General features: G+C 42.8%; 1 protein-coding gene across 2 annotated transcripts; it reads right to left on the reverse strand.

Annotated features, from left to right (window-relative positions):
* Positions 1–9,178: 9,178 nt before the first annotated feature.
* ugt5d1 (UDP glucuronosyltransferase 5 family, polypeptide D1) lies at positions 9,179–20,657 on the reverse strand. 2 transcript variants are annotated; one of them, XM_079598889.1, is made up of 2 exons: positions 20,528–20,657; positions 9,179–10,855 (listed from the first exon to the last, which is right to left on the reverse strand). In XM_079598889.1, exon 2 carries the CDS (start codon positions 10,848–10,850, stop codon positions 9,252–9,254), a length of 1,599 nt encoding a protein of 532 aa, XP_079455015.1. In that variant the 5' UTR covers positions 10,851–10,855; positions 20,528–20,657; the 3' UTR covers positions 9,179–9,251. The 2 variants fall into 2 exon arrangements, with proteins under 2 accessions (XP_079455015.1, XP_079455014.1); XM_079598888.1 differs by lacking the exon at positions 20,528–20,657 and adding an exon at positions 10,998–11,072 and having other exon boundaries at positions 9,199–10,855.
* Positions 20,658–21,004: the final 347 nt, after the last annotated feature.

A 21,004-nucleotide genomic window follows, 5' to 3' on the forward strand; every position in this document is an offset into this window, starting at 1 on the left:
CGGGACTTGAACTTGTTTCACCGAAAAAACACCAGCTCTATATGTCAATGAATTGACCACTAGGCTATGGGGGCCTAAGAATTAGAAGCTTTTTGATAGATATTAGAAGATCATCCTTGTGTAAAAAATACAGGGGGAACGGATTCCGACGGCTGTTTTTTTTTGCCGTCGGATTCTGTTCCCCCTGTAAAAAAAACAGCTGTCGGAATCCGTTCCCCCACCCCCATTATGAGAGGTGTTGATGAAGTGGCTTAAAAAATGCATATTTTATTTTGTGTGGGGATGGACCTTACCTGGCATCAGTGTAAAATAAATATATTTAGGAGTTTTTGCCTTTTATTATGATAGGAAAATATGGGATTAAAAAAGTCCACTAGCCGGGACTTGAACTTGTGTCACCTAAAATGCACCACCTCTACATGTCAGTGAATTGACCACTAGGCTGTGGGGCCTAATAATTATCAGGACTTTGATCGATATTAGAAGATCCTCCTTGTGTAAAAAATACAAGGGGAACGGATTCCGACGGCTGTTTTTTTGCCGTCGGATTCTGTTCCCCCTGTAAAAAAAAACATCTGTCGGAATCCGTTCCCCCACTCCCATTATGAGAGGTGTTGATGAAGTGGCTTAAAAAAATGCATATTTTATTTTGTGTGGGGATGGATCTTACCTGGGACCAGTCTAAAGAAATATATTTAGGAGTTTTTGCCTTTTATTATGATTGGAAAATATGGGATTAAAAAAAGTCCACAAGACGGGACTTGAACTTGTTTCACCAAAAAACACCAGCTCTATATGTCAGTGAATATACCACTAGGCTATGGGGGCCTAAGAATTAGCAGCTTTTTGATAGATATTAAAAGATCATCCTTGTGTAAAAAATACAGGGGGAACGGATTCCGACGGCTGTTTTTTTCCGTTGGATTCTGTTCCCCCTGTAAAAAAAAACATCTGTCGGAATCCGTTCCCCCACTCCCATTATGAGAGGTGTTGATGAAGTGGCTTAAAAAAATGCATATTTTATTTTGTGTGGGGATGGATCTTACCTGGGACCAGTCTAAAGAAATATATTTAGGAGTTTTTGCCTTTTAGTATGATAGGAAAATATGGGATTAAAAAAAGTCCACTAGCCGGGACTTGAACTTGTGCCATCTAAAAATCACCAGGTCAATATGTCAGTGAATTGACCACTAGGCTATGGGGGCCTAAAAATTAGCAGCTTTTTGATAGATATTAGAAGATCCTCCTTGTGTAAAAAATACAGGGGGAACAGATTTCAACGGCTTTTTTTTTTTTTGTCGTCGGATTCTGTTTCCCCAGTAAAAAAAACCAGATGTCGGAATCCGTTCCCCCACTCCTATTATGAGAGGTGTTGATGTAGTGGCTTAAAAAAAGGCTGATTGTATTTTTTGTATGGATGGAGTTGAACTGTAATAGTTTACATTTAAGCATTTGGCAGATTTTTTTATCCAGAGTGACTTACATTGCATTTCATGGTACAAATTTTACATATTCTGAGTCCATCTGCTTGCCTGTAGTAGCCATATAGTAGCCTACAGCCTTCTCAATAAGATGTGAGTTTGGTGTTTTATATAATAATAATAATAATTCATTACATTTATATAGCGCTTTTCTGGACACTCAAAGCGCTTTACATAGAAGGGGGGGGATCTCCTCAACCACCACCAATGTGCAGCATCCACCTGGATGATGCGACGGCAGCCATATTGCGCCAGAACGCCCACCACACACCAGCTTACTGGTGGAGAGGAGACAGTGATGAAGCCAAATAGTATATATATAGGAGGAGGATTAGGAGGCCATGATGGACAGAGGACACTAGGCAAATTTGGCCAGGATGCCGGGGTTACACCCCTACTCTTTCAAAAGACATCCTTGGATTTTTAATGACCACAGAGAGTCAGGACCTCGGTTTAACGTCTCATCCGAAGGACGGTGCTCTTTGTCAGTATAGTGTCCCCATCACTACACTGGGGCGTTAGGACCCGCACAGAGCACAGGGTGAGCGCCCCCTGCTGGCCTCACTAACACCTCTTCCAGCAGCAACCTGGATTTTTTAGGAGGTCTCCCATCCAAGTACTAACCAGGCTCAGCCCCGCTTAGCTTCAGTGGGAAACCAGTCTTGGGCTACAGGGTGATATGGCTGCTGGCAACGATATCACTGTATTAGTCCATTAAGCTAAGCGTTTTATATGTCCAGCAATCCTGAATTATTGAGGGAAACCCAGTAGGCTAGTCTACTTCAGCACATCGCCGCAATATAAAGTTAACAACTAAACAACCAAGATAAATATATGTCTACCTCAAATGTAACATTGGTTCTGTACATCAGCATCGGGGGAATAACATTATAATCTCGTTCACGTAGAGAAAGATGCATGTAGGCTACACAGGGACCGTCAAGACACTGAATTAAACATAAAAATAGCCCTCATAATAATCACAAACACAAAAAATAGCCCACATAATAATCACAAACACATTTCTATAAATCAGTTTTTATGAATGAATGAATGGCTTGCTCTAACTGTTGCTCTGGTCTTCGTCAACAACACACGCTTGCACCCCCTGCTGGTGAGGTCGACTAACAGCAGATGGAGATTATGCTCGGTAATCTACTGCTTTTCCTCGAATTTGAACCACTGAATTTGTGGAAGCGAATTTGTACAGCGAAATAAAATGGACAGAAAATTGCCTGTTGAATATTATAGGTTGTATTTTGAAACAATTTGAATATTTTGGAAGTGAAATATGAAAGGTGAATATGGATTATTGAATTTTTATTAATGAAAATGTGTTTGAAATGTTTTGAATTGAAATATTCACAGCTTAAATATAAAACCAAGTTGAATTTCAGCCCATAAAATGCAAGCCCTTAAAATGTAGATCGACTGCCTTTGACTGTTTTTCAAAGATGGCTTCTGCCTGTATACGCGAAGTTGACTGTATGTATAAAATATCTTCTTATTAAACTGTCTGGACAATGACAAAGTTCTCAATGCTTCGGTTTGAAGTTAGGGACCCTCATTATGCTACCGTGTTAGTGTGGGGCTATTTTGAGCCTTGTTAGTGGTATTAACAAGCAATTTTTTTTGTCATTACTCTATGCCCAATATACTAGTGTTATACTAGCGTTATAGGCTAAACTGTTTTTAGAGATAAAACTATTTACATTCGATAATCATGAAAACAAATCTCAGATAACGATTGACTAGGTAACAATGTGTAATTAGACCAAAGGTTCATTTTGCGCTGGAGTTCTCCTTTAAGAGCTACAACAAATATGTTACCAGGTTTATTTGTGACCCTTATACAGGTATTTGAATGATTATTCGTGGATCAATGTCTTTTCTAGAGTCCAAATTTGTGTTCATGATATACTATTTCACACCACATGGAACTAGTGAATTAAATGAGATATTATAATGTCCTCAGGAGATTAAACCTAGGTTTTAACTACCTTTACACCAAGAGGAAGCAAGACACACCAGGAAGGAGCTGTCAGCTTTCCATAGGCTATAAATGTTCTCTATTGTGTGCTCTGTTGTGAGATGTATTATATCTGATCTATAAAGATTCCTCTTGAGCACACAAAAGGCCTGTGAGCACCTTCTTCCATTCTGTAATTCTCCTTTTTGAGCCATCTGTGCACTCGCTGTGCACTGTGAGGTTGTCATTGCCAAACCTGTAATGGCTCGATTTTACCTTAAAATAACATATTTTCTAATGCAGCTGTTTGAGGGAGCAATTGTTGGCAGCTCAATTTACAGAGGAAAGCTTTTACGTGAATAAGGTTTACACTTAATCCTCCTATCACAGGTAGACCCCATTACTCCATGGAAAATAAATAGGATAAGGTAATAGTATGACTGTCTTAACTGCACCAAATGTCAAAAGTGTCTCTGGGTTGTAGAAATTTGCTCACTCAGTTCTAGTTAGGGAAGAAACTTAAGGGAATTAACTCAACACCACGAACGGAAAAAGCCCATGAGCTTGAGCTTCATTAGAGAGTGAAACGTGTGGATTCATACAGACATATTTACAAATATTTTTACAATTGTCAAGTTATCTTAGTGTTCAGCAAGAAATAGGCCTACAGGCCGAAAATAAAGGATTAAGAAAACAGACTCTGTTTCAGTCTGTAAAATGCATGAAACATGACTTAATAAGAGAGCGTCTTGCCAGGTTTAAGAGATGTGGGCTGCGTGGATGAACGGGGCTTGGATCCCAGGCTGGGCTTTCACAACAGTAAATAACATCTGTCAGTCAAATTACTTCCACTTCCAGAAACATCCATTGTTAGAGGCCCACAGAGAGTGTCAGATCTGTTGTGCCCTGCTCTAGATTCACTGAAGCCCATAATTACTTGATATGCTCACCTGCCATGAGAGAAAATATAGTTTTAACTTGTAAACTGCACACCAGATAAAGATTTCTATATAATATAACCGTATGTAGCCCTATAAAACAGGGAATATAATTAATTCCCCTCTGTCCTTATGTGTGTCGCCTCGGGTATGAATTTTTATTTGTGCATGTCAAGCTCCAGATGGTCCCCTGAAACCATTTTGAAAATATTCAACGTGATCATACGGGAAATTGACGTGTTATTTCTGAATGCTGTTGAAGTGGAAGTATTTAACCTGTGTGTCTGACAAACGCCACCTTGCGGTAAATATCCATACCCCGCTAATCACTCACATTGTGCTTAATACACCACATGGGAGATAGACCTAATACATTTGCACATATGTAGCCTATAAGTGAAATAACAATCTCTGTGCTGTTTAGGGTTTGGTTTATGAATACATTAAATAATTTGCATAATGCATCCTGAATGTAGTAGCATACCAGCTTCAGAAACTCGAAAATCATAGAGGGATTTTAGCTGCCAAACACAAAGAACATATTTTTCATGCAATGAAGTCTGAATTTTTGATTGACAGACTTAGATGCAGAACTGAAATACTTGTAAGTGACACATGGGAAATAAAAGTCATTTATTCGTTATCATTTTTCAAGGCCAAATGCCCAGTTTCCTAATGGGAAATTATGCAATGGTAGTGAAAACATACATACACAGTGTCCAGGACATGCCTGATTTTACCTCGGCTAAAAACAATGTGGGTTTAGTTCTTCAACACTACATACAGAAACGTCAAATTTGTATTTGTGCATCACAACATGTGGCATAAATGTAACACATGAAATACAATGCAGGCCTATAATTCCACATTAATCAGCCTTGAAAGCTTTTAAATCATATGCCTCATTTTCAGTCAGATCTCTCATTTATATTACAATAAAGCTATAAACATTTCGATCAAGAATAAATGTACATATTTATTTTTAGTCGTCTTGACAAATGATTTCCTCTCATCAGCATGCTGAGCAATATGAAACCTCAGTTCAAACAGTACTGTGAACAAAGATGATTGCTGCAAGACTCATTTAAATTCTTCCTGCTGGCCGGCTATTTTTTTTAAACACAAGGTTGAAGGCGCTCCAGAGCACATGTGAAGGTAAATAGACTGTTGCTGTGAACACTTCTTGGTGAGCTCATTACAATTCCCTTTGGTGCTTTGTTCTTTTCAGCCATTGTTTGTTTGCATTTACTGAAACCAATTAGTGGATTTTCTTGGTATTTAAAAGGTCTGTGTTTTGTCAAAATGAGCTTTTGCTGGAACAATCACCGCAAAAGTGATCAGTATGAGTGTTTGTATCTAATCGATCCTTAGAGGGTTGTGCAAACTAAAATCAAATGTGTGAATCTTCCAGTGTGATAAAAAACAGAACAGTCATCTTAGCTCTAAATATGCATTTTCATTGAGGTAAAATCAAGCCGCTACATCCTCAAGTCCAACAACTAATTATCCTCAATCATTATGGAGCTTTGTTTGAATAAATACTTGTAAATTCGTTTATAGCGCCTGTGGTTTAAATGGCAGTGATTTACACAGTTTTATTGCGGCACTTCTGTAATTGATTGAGGTTTAAGTGTTTAACACTGACCCACAGAGAAACATGGTCAGTAAAACAGCTGATCGTATGCACAAAAACCCAAATAGGTTTGAAAGCTGGTTGTGTTCATGGTCTGTCAACATTTTGATTCATTTGTATGGATTTAAAACCCTTGTAAATTTTCATTAAACCACATCACACAACCACAAGGTAATTTGTACAAATTTCCAACAATGATACAGTATGAAGCGCTGGTCTATATTTGTTCCTGAATTACGATTCCCTCAACATTCCTTTCTGATCCAGTGATCTTTAACTTTCAGTCAAGTCTAGAGTATCATTGGACTTTTAAGGCCTACATGCAAGTGTTAGATGGCAACATGTGTGGCATACGCAGTCGAAAAATAAAAATGAGTTTTATTAAACTGAAACTATAAATAAATATAAAAATAATATTCTAAGTTATGGAATAATGTGTAATATAAAATGTTACATTGTTGGACAATGAAACTGAAACAGTGACCAATATGTTGGAGGTTTCACGCCTATGTGCGGCCTGGTGGCCAATCTTCACTGATTTAACATTCCATATAAGAGCAGATTGTGAAGGTTGAATTAGCAGAGCAATAGCACAGCTGTACATAAAATATTGCATTCCACACAACATAATGGGAGACATATTGGAGTTCAAAAGAGGACAAATTGTTGGTGTGCGTCTCGCTGGCTAATCCGTGACCAGGACAGCAAGTCTTTGTGGTGTATTGAGAGCTATGATATTCATGGGTAATGTCTGCATACCTCCATGAAGGATGAACCTCATCCAACAGGAGGAACTGTCAATATAAGAGGAAGCTGTCTGAAAAGTATGTCTAGGTTCCAACTCAGATTGTATTTAAAAAAAAAAACATAAAACCACAGCTGCCCAACTCACTGCAGAAGTAATGCGCACCTCGACTCTCCTGTTTCCACCAAAACTGTTCGTCGGGAGCTCTACAGAGTTAATATTGGCTTATTCATTATTGGCATATTCAAAACTTTGGTCACTCATGCCAAAGCCAAAAGGTACCAACAGTTCAAATATTGGGCCGTGGACAATGTTAAACAAAACTTTGTACCCTGAAGGGGGTGCCATGTATCAGCGTGATAATGCAACAATACACACAGCAAGATTTGTGACGGAATGGTTTGATGAACATGCAAGTGAAGTCTCCCATGGCCTGTACAATCATCAGATGCACTCCTTTTTTGAGGAGCAAGTCAGAATATATTTTCATCAACCAGCATCACATATTGACCTGGCCACTGTTCTGGCCACTGCGAAGGACTTGTATCTGTCATTCCCAAGATAAACTGATGCTGTATTGGCCTGATTACGTCCAGCTGGAATCTATTCGTTTTTTTACATGCCATGACTAGAGAAAAAAACCCGATATTTTTTTCTAGGCTACGTTTACACGTGGGCGGCTATTTTCATAAACGGACATTTCACCCCTCTCCGTTTTCAAAAATAACATCGTGCACACCTGTCAGTTTTCAGAAAAGTGTTCGTTTACACAAACCCGTGTATATGCTGTCAAGAGCATGCCAAACCTGTAGGTGGCAGTGTAACGAGAAGCTCAAGCCCACGTTAGCCAATCAGAATCCCGAAAATGGTCACATACTTTGACGTCAGCTGCATAAACCTCAGTTTTTCTCAGTTTACATGCAAACGTGCAAACGAAGTTTTACAAAATCTCCACTCCGGCCGGAGTTTTTAGAAAGAATCGTTTTCAGAGGCGAATTATCCGTTTGCGTGTAAACGAAGGGCACAAACGAAGGGAAATGTCTCCATTTTTCAAAATAACCATGTACGTGTAAACGGGGCCCGTCATGGCATGTAAAAAAACCCCGAATAGAACACAGCTGAATGTAATCAGTCACAACTGTGCTGAAGGTTCACTCTAACCATGCGTATGAGGTGTCCTTTTACATCGTTACGCCTATTAGCGAGTCTCTCGGTATAAAGTGAGCATGTTAGGACATGTGGCACATTAAATGACCTTCTGTGGTGACCTCCAGGAGCTCAAATTGCTCAAAGAGAATGCTAACAATGACACATCTCTCATCCTTCAATCAACATGAGTTTGAAAATGCACTCTAAACTCAACCAGGATTGTAGATAGCCTCAAACAGCAAACATTAGCCCAGGGCAGTGTTTTTCAAGTAGGCCTATGCTATTCATTTTATGCATCATGATTAACTCAAACTCTTTTTATGTAATAGTACACCATGTAGCTTATAATGAAGCATTTTGTTTATTATTTTAGGGTTGGAAAGCTACAATTTGTTCTTATTTGAGCCGGTTCCAATTGTTTTTTTGTTTTTTTTACAGTTTGTATACGAAATATCTGCTCTATTCAAACACCATGGCTGTGTCCGAAAGCTTGAAAATGCTGCCTCCGCAGGCAGGAGGTAGGAAGGCATAGCATGTCTGAATCTAATGCTCGTGCCACTTCCTGTCTTCTGAGATACCTTCATCTATTACGCTTTGAAGGCCGCAGAGATACTGTATCCTTCGCTGTTTATGATATCCCACTGTCCTAAGATGCAGAGGAGTCATTTCACGGGGAGTCAGATGATACCACACTGTGAAAGTTGAGCTAAAAATGTCATCTGAAAGTTGCGGTTAGTTCTTTTGTGTAAATGTATACATTTTTGACATTGAAATTAATTTTGTAGTTTGAACGAGTCTAATGAGCCGGTTCTTTTTACTTAACCAAAACAAACAGAGCAACCAGTGTAGTCTGACTTCTGAACAAATGACTCTTATGAGTTGGTTCTTTTTAGTGAATCAAATATGCAATAATGCAGTTGTAACTGACTGTTTTTTTAAATGACAGATTCCCTGCTGAAAAATCCAGCATTTCTGGTCACCAGCACAAGATATACTCGTTTTTATGCTGTGACAAGCATGGGATCCTGGTTCCTGGTGGACCAGTCATACCAGCTCATTTTTTTCTTGAGAGTGATGCTGGTCTACCAGCCAAACCAGCACTATTCAGCTCTAACCGCAGCATAAACCAGCCTGGACCAACTTATAGTTAAAGATACACATTATGAGGTTTGTCAGTCTTTTATAAATATAAATTAAATATGCATTTGTCACCTCTAAAAATAGATTTAAAACTTTGTGTAAAGAACTTTTGAAACATATTTAAAATGTATTTGACATGATATAATCAACAGTAAATCCTTTAATGCAAATCTTAGTATAAAAATCATAGATAGCATCAATCATTTTTAATTTTTCGTTTACAGCATGTTTTACGACACACATATCGGATTATTGCAACTACAGAAAGCACAAACACAGCAACGACAGTGAAAAGAACCAAAAACACATCTACAGAATGGTACGAGTACCATGGCATCTTGTAGAACTCGGAGCGCAGGTGAGTCGCACCTTTATTTCTGATCACATACTCGATCCAGAAGATGGCTGAGTCCAAAGGCCTCATCGGCTGGTCCCTGTGGAGACCTGAGAGTCTCTGCATGTTTCTCCTGAAGGAGGCGTCACCGAGCAATTCCTGTAGGGCTTGTCCAAAAGCATGGCCTCTGAGCTGTGACAACTTAAGTATCTTACCTGCTCCTTTCTCCTGAACACGTAATAAGTTGTCAAACTGGTCAAAGAACAAAGGAATACCCAGGACTGGTACCCCATGGTATATGGCCTCCTGCACTCCATTGGTTCCTCCGTGGGCTACGAAGGCTTTGATCTTGGAATGTCCCAGGAGGTCATTCTGCGGCATCCAGTCCACAATTAGAGTATTGTTGCCCACTGTAGATGGGCGATCTCCAAGATGTCTCCAGATGACTTTTTGAGGTAGACTAGCAAAAGCAGCCGCGATATCGTTCGCCATGTCGGCAGGGAGACTTTTAACAAGTGTTCCCAAAGACATAATAATAAAACCGTGGTCTCCTGAGCTCTGCACAAATGCTTCCAGATCTGCAGGAAGAGGCTTGGAAGGTTTGCATTGAAATCCACCCATGTAAACAACATTTGGCATGGTCGGTCTCGGAAACTCGAAGACAAAATCAACCCTCATGAGCCAGATATCAGCAGCTTGAATGAGGCTGACAATGTCCGTTTTGTAATCAAAATACTTCTCTATTAGTGCATCATAATGTGGACCCACCACAAATCGGTTCTGGAAGAAAATAAAGCTTTGAAATAAAACATTTTTAACCCTTTGAGTGAAGCTCATTTTATCTGTATGACCAGTGCCTGGTAAAGGTACATAAGACATCGGAGACGGTGCTATAGCAAAATGTCCTTCACCACTGGTGATCCATCGTACATTTAGAACAAGAGGGAGTTTTAGATAATGAGCTAAAAACACCCCGCCTGCTATGGCAGGATCGGTGAGCACCAGGTCGTATCGTTCATTCTGAAGTCTTTTCACTAATGTCTCATCTTCTAAAATTGCTGAGACCATTTTACATGAAATATAATGTGCTTTTGACAGCATTGTGAACAAATCAACCTGAAGCTGGAAGAATGACAGTCCAGAAGCATCGCCTCTTTCTATCTCCATCACTTTCACTAAATACTCATCAAAAAAGTACTCAAATGTATTTGTTTCATCTGGGATTGTGATGGAAGTGTAGAGAGGGGACTTTTCCGTGATGTACCAGCTGGAGTTGGGTCGGATCACGGTGATGTTGTGGCCTCTGGAGTGCATCTCTTCTATCAGGACTTTCATATTGACCCAGTGGCTTCCATCGACAGGATACAGAAGAACTTTACCCCCGCTGCAGCTCAGGGTGATAATAGACAAGGCCAAAAATAATCCAATAATGAAATGCGACTGGTTTGAAAGTGACTTCATTGTACCTGACCAGAAAGTAAAATAAAACAGAACAAATATTAATATATCTCATTTCTCTTTTGCACTCACAAACAGTTTTTGAACACTGAAATGATTCATGTGAAAAACGAACACAACTAAATTGTTACTAACTGACAAGATTATTACCTTAATCGTTCATGCATGAGTGAATGACAAACACTTGCTCATTCCAGCTCCATTCATCTGTGCCACAGTTCAAATTCTGCCCTTTACTAAGATTTTACAAAGTCCACTTAAATTATTAACATTCAAATCAATAATTAACATGCAGACACTGCATATGGTTTACGGTGCACTCCGACATGTATTTTTTTCTATAGCACTTTTGGACTGTTGCAGTAATATTGATACAGTTCAAGAGTTTGGAGTGTACCAGCATACTCAGATATACCCAACTAAAGTGTCACCTAATGTCAATCATCTTTATGTATCCACAAGTTATTGGAAAATGCATGCAGACAAACACTTACACATAATTTCCCACACATTACTAGCATACTAAATGCTTACTTTAAGAGAAAGCTGTACAAGTGGAGACAGGACTGATGGAAATATCTGCTGGCCCTCAGGATAAAGTGTGAATCAAAGTTGAAAGAATAAAAGGATGAAAAGGAGGTGACACAATGAATGATAGTAAAAAAATAACACTAGCTTGTTGGAGAAGTGGCCTAGCAGTTGCACGTGCTCGGGCATGCTGCTCATGTGGTGGTGGATGTTCAAGGCTATAGCTCTAATAATTTAGGGTCATCCTCTCTATACTGTCTCTGTCATCAAAAATGCCAAAATAAAGCAATACATATCAGATTGGGGCAAGTTGTCACATGTTTTTAATGTCACTTAATTTCTACATAAAGTTATTCTAAAAACAACGTGCCTTTTTTTGCTGTGAAATCTTTCCTGATTTTACTCTTGATCATAAAACTAAGCATTTAAATACTGAGACATTATTAGAAGATGATGATGTATATGCATTTTATAGTTGCTATACTCTTATAGAGATCTCAATGATTTATATTACAAGCTATCAGAAGGTCATCTTACTTTTTTGCCATATTAGTGTCAGCAACTGCAACAAATTGCTAATTTTTGCGCAGTTTGGACCTCTAAAGGTTCAATAAACTGCTCTATTTTAAAGAAAATATGATTTTTCTGAATACTATTTCATATGTCAGGCTTTGCTAAGCTTTAGTAAACTATTCCTTCTGGTCTAGACTATTTTATGAAGGTCATGAACTCTATTTCTGACGGATAAACACACAGAGCCCCCAAACCCAAGAAAATAAAAGAAATCCCTCACAAACGCACAGCTAAATCTAAGAGTCTCTAAATCTAAGAATTGGTCACAGAGGAGAATCATTTCACAAAGAAGGGACGCAGACTACTTCGAGGCTGTTTTAGCAGCCTCTTCACATCCCAACCTGGAAATTCTGTTTGCACCCATTCCCCGAGCTGTCCGCACAATTAGACATTTGAGGTTATATTATATAAACCGAATCAAGTTAGTGCAACAAGATAGCAAGCGTACTCAGATATGCCATGGCAACATAGAGATTCATAAGCAGTGTTTTGTCCCTCAACGGTTGTATCCACTCACATTGAGTGCATTTTTGGTTTTAAATCCCCCCCTTTTTTATTTATTGTCAACTTTAAAATGTTTGGAGCAAAACACAATAAGAGCGTGATGCCAAGAGTTATGGTTTAAATTGCACGGCGTTACACAATGTCTCTGTGTTCTTCGGTCACTTAGACATGCAAAATAAACCATATAAAGCTGGACACTTTCTCTGGATGTCAATATTTCCTTCTTCCTTGGGACAATGGCAGTGAGCAATCCAAGCAGCCAGAGGCACTAATCTCTTTTAGCTGCATGATTTCACTCTTGGATTGAAGCCATTAGTTTTAGAGAAACATGACATGCCCATCCAACTCTTGTCATAAATACTGTTTATCAACATTAAAAGGGCATTTAAATACTTAAATGAAAGAAAGGGTATTGTAATATCCTCATTATTTACCTTTTTATCAAACAGACACTGGGAAAAGTTAAAATGTTTGACAATTCAAATAAATAAAGCATTTGGACAAAAGCTTGAAAAAATGTGTCTTTAACAAAAGGATGCCCTCTGTTGGAGTTACAGTAGTTTTGTGGTTGAGTATATACAGTAGCATGAACCTGTGTTAGGCTTAGGTTTGGGGTCAGTAATAATGAAAAAAATTTTTATTACTTTTATTATGCAAGGATGCATACATTTCAAGAGTGTCCGTAAAGCCTTTTATAATGTAACAAAGGATTTCTATTTCAATTACATGCTGTTTTTTTTACTTTCTTTTCATCAAAGAATCCTGAAAAAAAAATAGTATCACGATTTTTCACAAAATATTGTCAGCATATTAGAATTATTTCTTTGAAGGATCATGTGACACTGAAGACTGGAGTAATGATGCTGAAAATTCAGCTTTGCATCACAGGAATAAAATACATTTAAAAATATATTACAATAGAAAACAGTTGTTATATTGTAATAATATTTAACAATATTACAGTTTGTACTGTATCAAATAGGCCTAAATTAAGCATTGGAGAGAAAAAGAGGCTTCTTTCAAAAACATGAAGAAAAACGTACTCGGTTACTAACGTAACCTCGGTTCTCTCTAGAAGAGGGAACGAGTACTGCGTCGAAGAACGCTACGGGAAAGATATTTCTTTGTCGAGATTGAAGCCTAAAATTAATCCTTAATTTTGTAATAATGTAAAACGCTTTTCTGAAGCATACAACCTAGGCGGAGCAATACAGCTCACCCATTGGCTGCTCTGCCAGAAAAGCACAGCCTATGCGAGGCCAGGACGCTGACCAATGAGGGCGCTTCGCGCCCTTCTGCGTCACCTCCCGCCCAAACAGGCGTGGCCTAGGCCTATAAATACGAGCATAGCTGTCTAACACGCCGATTTTCGTCAATGAAGCGACGCAGCGCGGACACGCACGGCCATGAGACGCAGTACTCGTTCCCTCTTCTAGAGAGAACCGAGGTTACGTTAGTAACCGAGTACGTTCTCTTACGTAGAGTTCTCTCGTACTGCGTCGAAGAACGCTACGGGAACCCCATGTAAAACGCCGTGCGTGCTCTTGGACCGACACAGACACCTAAGGGCGCGCGCGCCCTGGTATACAAGTGCCTACCCCAAGAAGTATAGGGAGAGCGGCTAAATTAGCATCATCCCTTATAGTAGTGCCTCTTAAGGCATAACAGCATATATATGTAAATATAGATATATATGAGGGGTAATAGCATGCTCAAGGGACACATTGTCAGTGAGTGATGCTTAAACATTGAAGTGACCTGGGCCGCAGCGCGGGGCAGGAACACTTATACACATTAAACATTGAAGTGACCTGGGCCGCATCGCGGGGCAGGAACACTTATACATATTAACATTGAAGTGACCTGGGCCGCAGCGCGGGGCAGGACACTAATACATAGTCTTCTAGACCGAGAGCAGTTTAGCCTGCAACGCAGGAACCTCTAGGTTATAGAACCTAATAAATGTAGACGGGGAGGCCCAGCCTGCCGCCATACAGATATCTTGTAACGAGATTCCGCTATACCAAGCCCATGAAGAGGCCATGCCTCTCGTGGAATGTGCTCTGATGCCCAAAGGGCATTCCAAACCTCTAGATGCGTAGGCTAGCGCAATGGCGTCCACTACCCATCGAGACAGACTCTGTTTCGTCGCGGCTCGCCCCTTGGAGCGTCCGCTGCACGAAACAAAGAGCTGCTCCGTCTGTCGAAAAACAGCGGAGCGGGACACGTAAGCTCTTAATGCCCTGACCGGGCAAAGGGAGCTATTTCCGTCCTCTGAGGCCGGCAGGGCCGACAGGGAGATGACCTGAGCCCTGAACGGTGTGTTGAGGGACTTAGGCACGTACCCATGCTTCGGTTTCAATACGACTACAGAGTCGTTTGGCCCGAACTCCATACAAGAAGCTCTCACTGAGAGCGCTTGCAAGTCTCCCACACGCTTCACTGAAGCGAGAGCCAAAAGAAACACGGTCTTGAAAGACAGGTGTTTCATGTCAACTGAGTGAATAGGCTCGAAAGGGGCCCCTTTCATAGCGTTCAACACTGTAGAAAGGTCCCAAACGGGGACTGAGGGGGGCCTTGGAGGGTTTAACCTCCTGGCGCCTCTAAGGAAGCGGACCACCAGGTCGTTCCTGCCTAGTGAACGGCCAAGCGTTGGATTAACGAACGCTGATATGGCAGCCACATAGACTTTGAGCGTGGATGGGGTTCTTCCCTTATCCAATAGCTCTTGCAAGAAGGAGAGAATCTCCGGTTCTCCACACTGAAGTGGTGACAGACCTTGATCTGAACACCATCCAGAGAACACCGACCATTTGGAAGCGTAGAGCCGTCTAGTAGACGGAGCCCTAGCTTGCTCGATCGTGTCTAACACTCCTCTTGGGAGGTTAGCGGGTACCCGTTTATGGCCCATACGTGTAGGGACCAAAGCTCGGGGTGAGGATGCAGAATCGCGCCCTTGGCCTGTGAGAGGAGGTCTCTCCTCACTGGAATCGGCCACGGGGCAGTACTTTTCAGTCGCATCAAAGCTGGGAACCAGGTCTGATTCGTCCAGTATGGAGCAACCAGTAGTACTGAGCATCCGCTTTCCTTGATACGCTCCAGCACTTGAGGCAGGAGTGAGACAGGAGGAAAAGCATAGAGCGGACGGCGGGGCCAGACTCTGGCCAGCGCGTTCGTGCTCTTCGAAAAGAATTCTGGGCAGTGAGCGTTTTCCTGGTTTGCAAACAGGTCTATTTCCGCTCTGCCGAACGTTTTCCACAGCAGACGCACTGTCTGTGTGTGTAGGGACCACTCTCCCGTAGGAACATTGTTCCGTGAGAGTCTGTCCGGGCCTACGTTCAAGTGGCCTGGCACGTGTATTGCTCTTAACGAGCGCAGGTTGTGCTGGGCCCACACCAGTATGCGTTCCGCTAACCTGAATAGGTTTCGGGACCTCAGGCCACCCTGGTGGTTTATGTAGGCTACTACCGACACGTTGTCCGAGCGGACCAGGACGTGGTGTCCTTTTATCCGGGGACAGAAGCGCCTCAGCGCAAAGTCCACCGCCATCATTTCCAGGCAGTTCATGTGCGGTAGTTTGGCTCGCTCTGCCCATTGGCTAAAGAGCGGTCTGCCGTCGAGCAGTGCTCCCCAACCTGAGGTGGACGCGTCCGTGGACACCACCTTCAGGCTCGAGGAAGTCCCCAGGCTTACACCTGACCGGTACCAGTCTGACGCTCTCCATGGTGTCAGGGCTGAAATGCATTCCTGAGTGACCTTGAGGCGATAACGACCGTGTAACCATGCTCGGCGCGGTACGCGCGTTCTCAACCAGAACTATAGTGGGCGCATGCGCAGCAGGCCCAACTGCAGCACTGTAGAGGCTGAGGCCATGAGGCCCAGCATTTTCTGAAATCTCCTGAGCGGCACTATGTGGCCGCTGCGGAAGGATTTCGCCATTTGCAGGGTATTTCGCCTGCGCTGTGATGACAGGCGTGCTGTCATAGACAGTAAGTTCAGATCCAGTCCTAAAAAGGAGATCCTTTGACTGGGAAACCGTGAACTTTTCTCCCAATTGACTCTCAGACCTAAGCACTCGAGGTGATCGAGTATTAGTGTCTTGTGGTGAGCGAGTTCTGACGGCGACTGAGCTAGAATCAGCCAATCGTCCAAATAGTTCAGAATTCGAACGCCTCGGAGTCTCAGGGGTGCCAGCGCCGCGTCCATGCACACTGTAAATGTACGAGGTGCTAGAGACAGGCCGAATGGCAGGACTGTGTACTGATATGCCCGGCCCTCGAAGGCGAATCTCAAAAATCGCCTGTGACGTGACGCAATTTGTATGTGAAAATACGCGTCTTTCAGATCTATCGCCATAAACCAGTCTCCTCGGCGGATTTGCGCGAGGAAACTTCTGGTCGTGAGCATTCTGAACTTCCGCTTTGTTAGCGTTTTGTTCAGACGCCTTAGATCTAAAATGGGTCTGAGACCCCCGTCTTTTTTCGGTACCAGGAAATATCTGCTGTACAGACCCCCTTCGCTCTGAGATAAAGGCTCTATGGCCCCTTTGCTCAATAGCTTCGCTATTTCGGCTCGAAGTAGATATGCTACTTCTGTTTTCACCGTGGTTTCGACTTTCTCCGTGAAACGGGGAGGGCGTCGATGAAACTGTAGCGAATAGCCTCTTTTTATAGTCTCTAGCACCCATTCTGAGACCCCGGGAAGTCTTTCCCATGCATCTGCACGTGTGACTAGGGGTTGAATGTAATCTGGGCCCTGGTCGCGAAATGGCGGCGACACGAGAGCAACCGTGTGCTGTGACATGGACGCCGTGGCGTGTGAGGCGGGGGGCATGTTTAACACAGTATGCATCCCGCGCGCGCTCGGCTCTCTGTGTCGAGAGAGAGCGCGCGGGACGAGTCCCGTAGGGCTCGTTATTCTTGTGAATAAACGTGGGCGCTTGGTGGCGGGCACATTTATAACACCGGGGACACTGTGTTTGTGTACACTGACTGACCGTTCGTTAGTTTCGTTTTTACAGAAAACCGCGGAACGTGCAGTGTGTAGTGGTTGTGGGCACTTGGCAGTGGGTCACGCTCACTACATGTAAAACACAATCGGCATGAGCCGATTTTATGTGTGCAGACCCTGTGTTGTTCAGGGCTGTGCTTGCACGGGTTGAAAAACCGGGCTCTGGTCGCGAAATGGCGGCGACACGAGAGCAGTCGTGTGCTGTAACATGGGCGCCATTGCAGCGTGATGCGGGGGCGCGCTTAATCGAGCGGGCAGCCCGCGCGCGCTCTCAGCTCTCTCAGCTGAACGAGAGAGCGCGCGGTGCGAGCCCCGTACGGCTCGGCATGTTTGAGAATAAATGTGGGTGCGTGAACGCGGGTACATTTATAGCACTGGGAAGTACTGTCTATTAGAACTGACTGACCGTGCATTGGTTTCGTTTCATAGAAACCGTGTGACATGTAGCTTGTAGTGATTGTGGGCGCTTGAAAACGGGCACGCTCACTACATATAATGCACAATCGAAATGACTCGATTTATGTGTGCAAGCCCTGTATTGTGCGGGGCTGTGCTTGTGTGTACAAATGGGCACTGGGTCGTGGGCATACAGTTACACACATTACATCATCGGCCATGGCCGGGACACCGTGTAGCACAGAGAGTACTGTCTATCAGAACCGACTGACCGTACATTCGTTTCGTTTTTACAGAAACCACGGGACATGCAGTGTGTAGTGATTGTGGGCACTGAAAAGCGGGCACGTTCACTAACTTACATGTGAAGCACAACCGACAGGAGTCGATTTTATGTGTGCAAGCCCTTTATTGTGCAGGGCTGTGCTTGTGTGTATGAATGGGCACTGAGTCGTGGGCATTACGGATACACACATTACACCATCGGCCGTTGCCGGGACACCAGAAAATACATTTTCAGATTTACCTGGGGCGTCGTGAAAACGGCGTTTGTGTGCAGGCAAACGAGCATTGATGCTGATTTGGTGACTGCAAAATACACTGGCACGGTCGCGTATGTTGGGACTGTGCGAGCGAGACATTTTAGTGAAATCCGGCCGCGGCGGGATTTTAACACTGTAGCTTCCCTCGAAGCAGAAGTGCGCATCCTGGCTAAAGACGGGGCTTTCCGGGACTCCGCGCTTTCTTCGTGAATTCAGGAAGAAAAGGGCGCGGGTCGTGAGGACGGTAACGTACGTTCCTCTGCAGAAAAACAGCCATCCAGCCGGTAAGCGCATCGATGCTGGTCTTTCTCCGTCGACGCTCATGAGCGGCGGGGGAGGGGAGATCCTCGGAGCTCGCCCATCCGAAGCGGGAGAGAAAAGCAGTCTTCCTCCACAGACGCGGCTTCACCTTCCTCGTTCATGACGGACGCGGCGGCACACAGCGGCCCTTGTCCGTCGATCATAGAGTCCAGCGAAGCGGGCGGAGAAGCTGGCGGCAGCAGCGGCGAGCACCTCGTGGTGAAGGGAGGTTCCGGGCTCTGCTAAGCACGGCGCTTCACGGCGCGGCACTACAGCAGGCGGAAAAGATGCAGCTTCAGTAAATGAACGCCAGGCGAGTCCGCAGAGTCACCGTAGGCATCAAATTACAGCGATGGCAGCCGCCATCGACGAGAGCTGAAGCTGCGTGATACTCACAGGCAGGAAACACAGCACGTGGTCCCTGTCGCTGAGCGGGGCTCTACACGAGCCACAGGAGGTGCGAGGCATCTTGAAAAAGACGCTCGGCTCTTTTAGTGGTGGAAAAACTGTGTGTCGCGACGGCGAACACACACACAAAACACACACACATAATGTAAAGGATATTCCACGCCGGAGAAGCGCAGCAGGGAACGGCGGCTGAAGGCGGCGAAGACCAGCGGCTTCAGGTAAGAGGCGCGTCCTGCTGAGGTGCTTGTTCCAAACGGCTGTGGCGGCTCGAATCCAATCCAGCGATGCGTGCAGCTTCGTTGAATTTTAGAAAATCGGCGTGTTAGACAGCTATGCTCGTATTTATAGGCCTAGGCCACGCCTGTTTGGGCGGGAGGTGACGCAGAAGGGCGCGAAGCGCCCTCATTGGTCAGCGTCCTGGCCTCGCATAGGCTGTGCTTTTCTGGCAGAGCAGCCAATGGGTGAGCTGTATTGCTCCGCCTAGGTTGTATGCTTCAGAAAAGCGTTTTACATTATTACAAAATTAAGGATTAATTTTAGGCTTCAATCTCGACAAAGAAATATCTTTCCCGTAGCGTTCTTCGACGCAGTACGAGAGAACTCTACGTAAGAGAACTTCCCAACCCTATCTTTTGAATGGACGTGTACTTTCCTTTATTTTATTTATGATGTGAATTTCAATAAACAAAGGGTAAAATATTTTTAGCACAAGGTGGTCATAAGGCCTCTAAACAGACGTAATGCTTTGTCATGAACATATTCAAAGCTTCTAAAAAAAAAAGTTTAATTTTTTTATTTGAAAGGATCTTCGTAGAAACTCTGAAAAGCTGTTTCCTATTACAAGACCTCTAGCGAGTTTTAAGTGAATGCAGTTGCTCACAAAAAAGGGACTGAATCATCAGTTTTATCCAAACTGTCAAGGGTGGTGGGTGAACATCAGGCAGCCTCCAGCATTTGGAATAATAATGAGCAGCATTTAAACCCAAAAGACTTGATAAACCAGTGTACGTAGTCAAACAAAATATTTAATGGTTATTATAATAATAATAGAAACACAGAGTTTACAGAGAGTACTCTTACTCAAAACGGTTACTCTATAATATTAAAGCCGAAAATACCTATATTTATTAATATGTTACTTTTTTCTTTTTCTTTTTTTTTTTTTAGTAAAAAATTCTGTGGCATTTTTTCCACAGAAAAAAATAGTCCCTGACATTATAGACTGTAACCGGCAAGAGAATGTAATGCCTCGTGTCATCTATGGAGCTCAGAGACAGGAAGTGTTGTCATGCGCTGTTTTTTTTTTACACATTTTAACACAATATGTATTTAATGTTCGCGCCTTATTAAACCGTACAACTCGAGCGTTATTAAACAGTAGGCCTATACCGGAAACTGAAAACGTTTAGTAATAAATACCTGAAACAGAAAACGTTTAGCCTAATAAAGAATCCCTCTGCACTTGAACTGTGGTCTTCCACACGCACATCAACGTACGTTTTCCGTATGAGAAGAAGCTAGGTTTTTTTCCCACCTGGGAAGGTTGTTGTTGTTTGTTTTGTTTTTTTACCTGGGAAGGGTGTGGCATCAAAATGAAAAGTGAATGACGCCAGTAGGAGTCACTTATTAAAAATAGAAAACAGTGCACTCCTCCTGTGCGAGGCATGGCTTAGTTGAATTTATGGTTCTTCATAGGCTTCATTTCACTGAAATGGGGGATTCAACTGGAAACTTGTGATTACATACACAATACGAGATTTGAAACGTAAATTTCAAGACACATATAGGGTCCCCCTTTATAATATATTTTGAAGAGCTCCCCTGCCTCTAAACTAGAGTTACTAATTTCCCCTTCTTTATACATCATCTTTCCATATTTTGCTTTATTTATGTATG

This window comes from Phoxinus phoxinus (assembly GCF_949152265.1).
Source record: "Phoxinus phoxinus genome assembly, chromosome: 23".
Classification (NCBI taxonomy): Eukaryota; Metazoa; Chordata; class Actinopteri; order Cypriniformes; family Leuciscidae; genus Phoxinus; species Phoxinus phoxinus.

Bases quoted from the DNA above. Each gene is read 5' to 3' on its own strand.
- ugt5d1 (XM_079598889.1), bottom strand. From the start codon at position 10,850: ATGAAGTCACTTTCAAACCAGTCGCATTTCATTATTGGATTATTTTTG.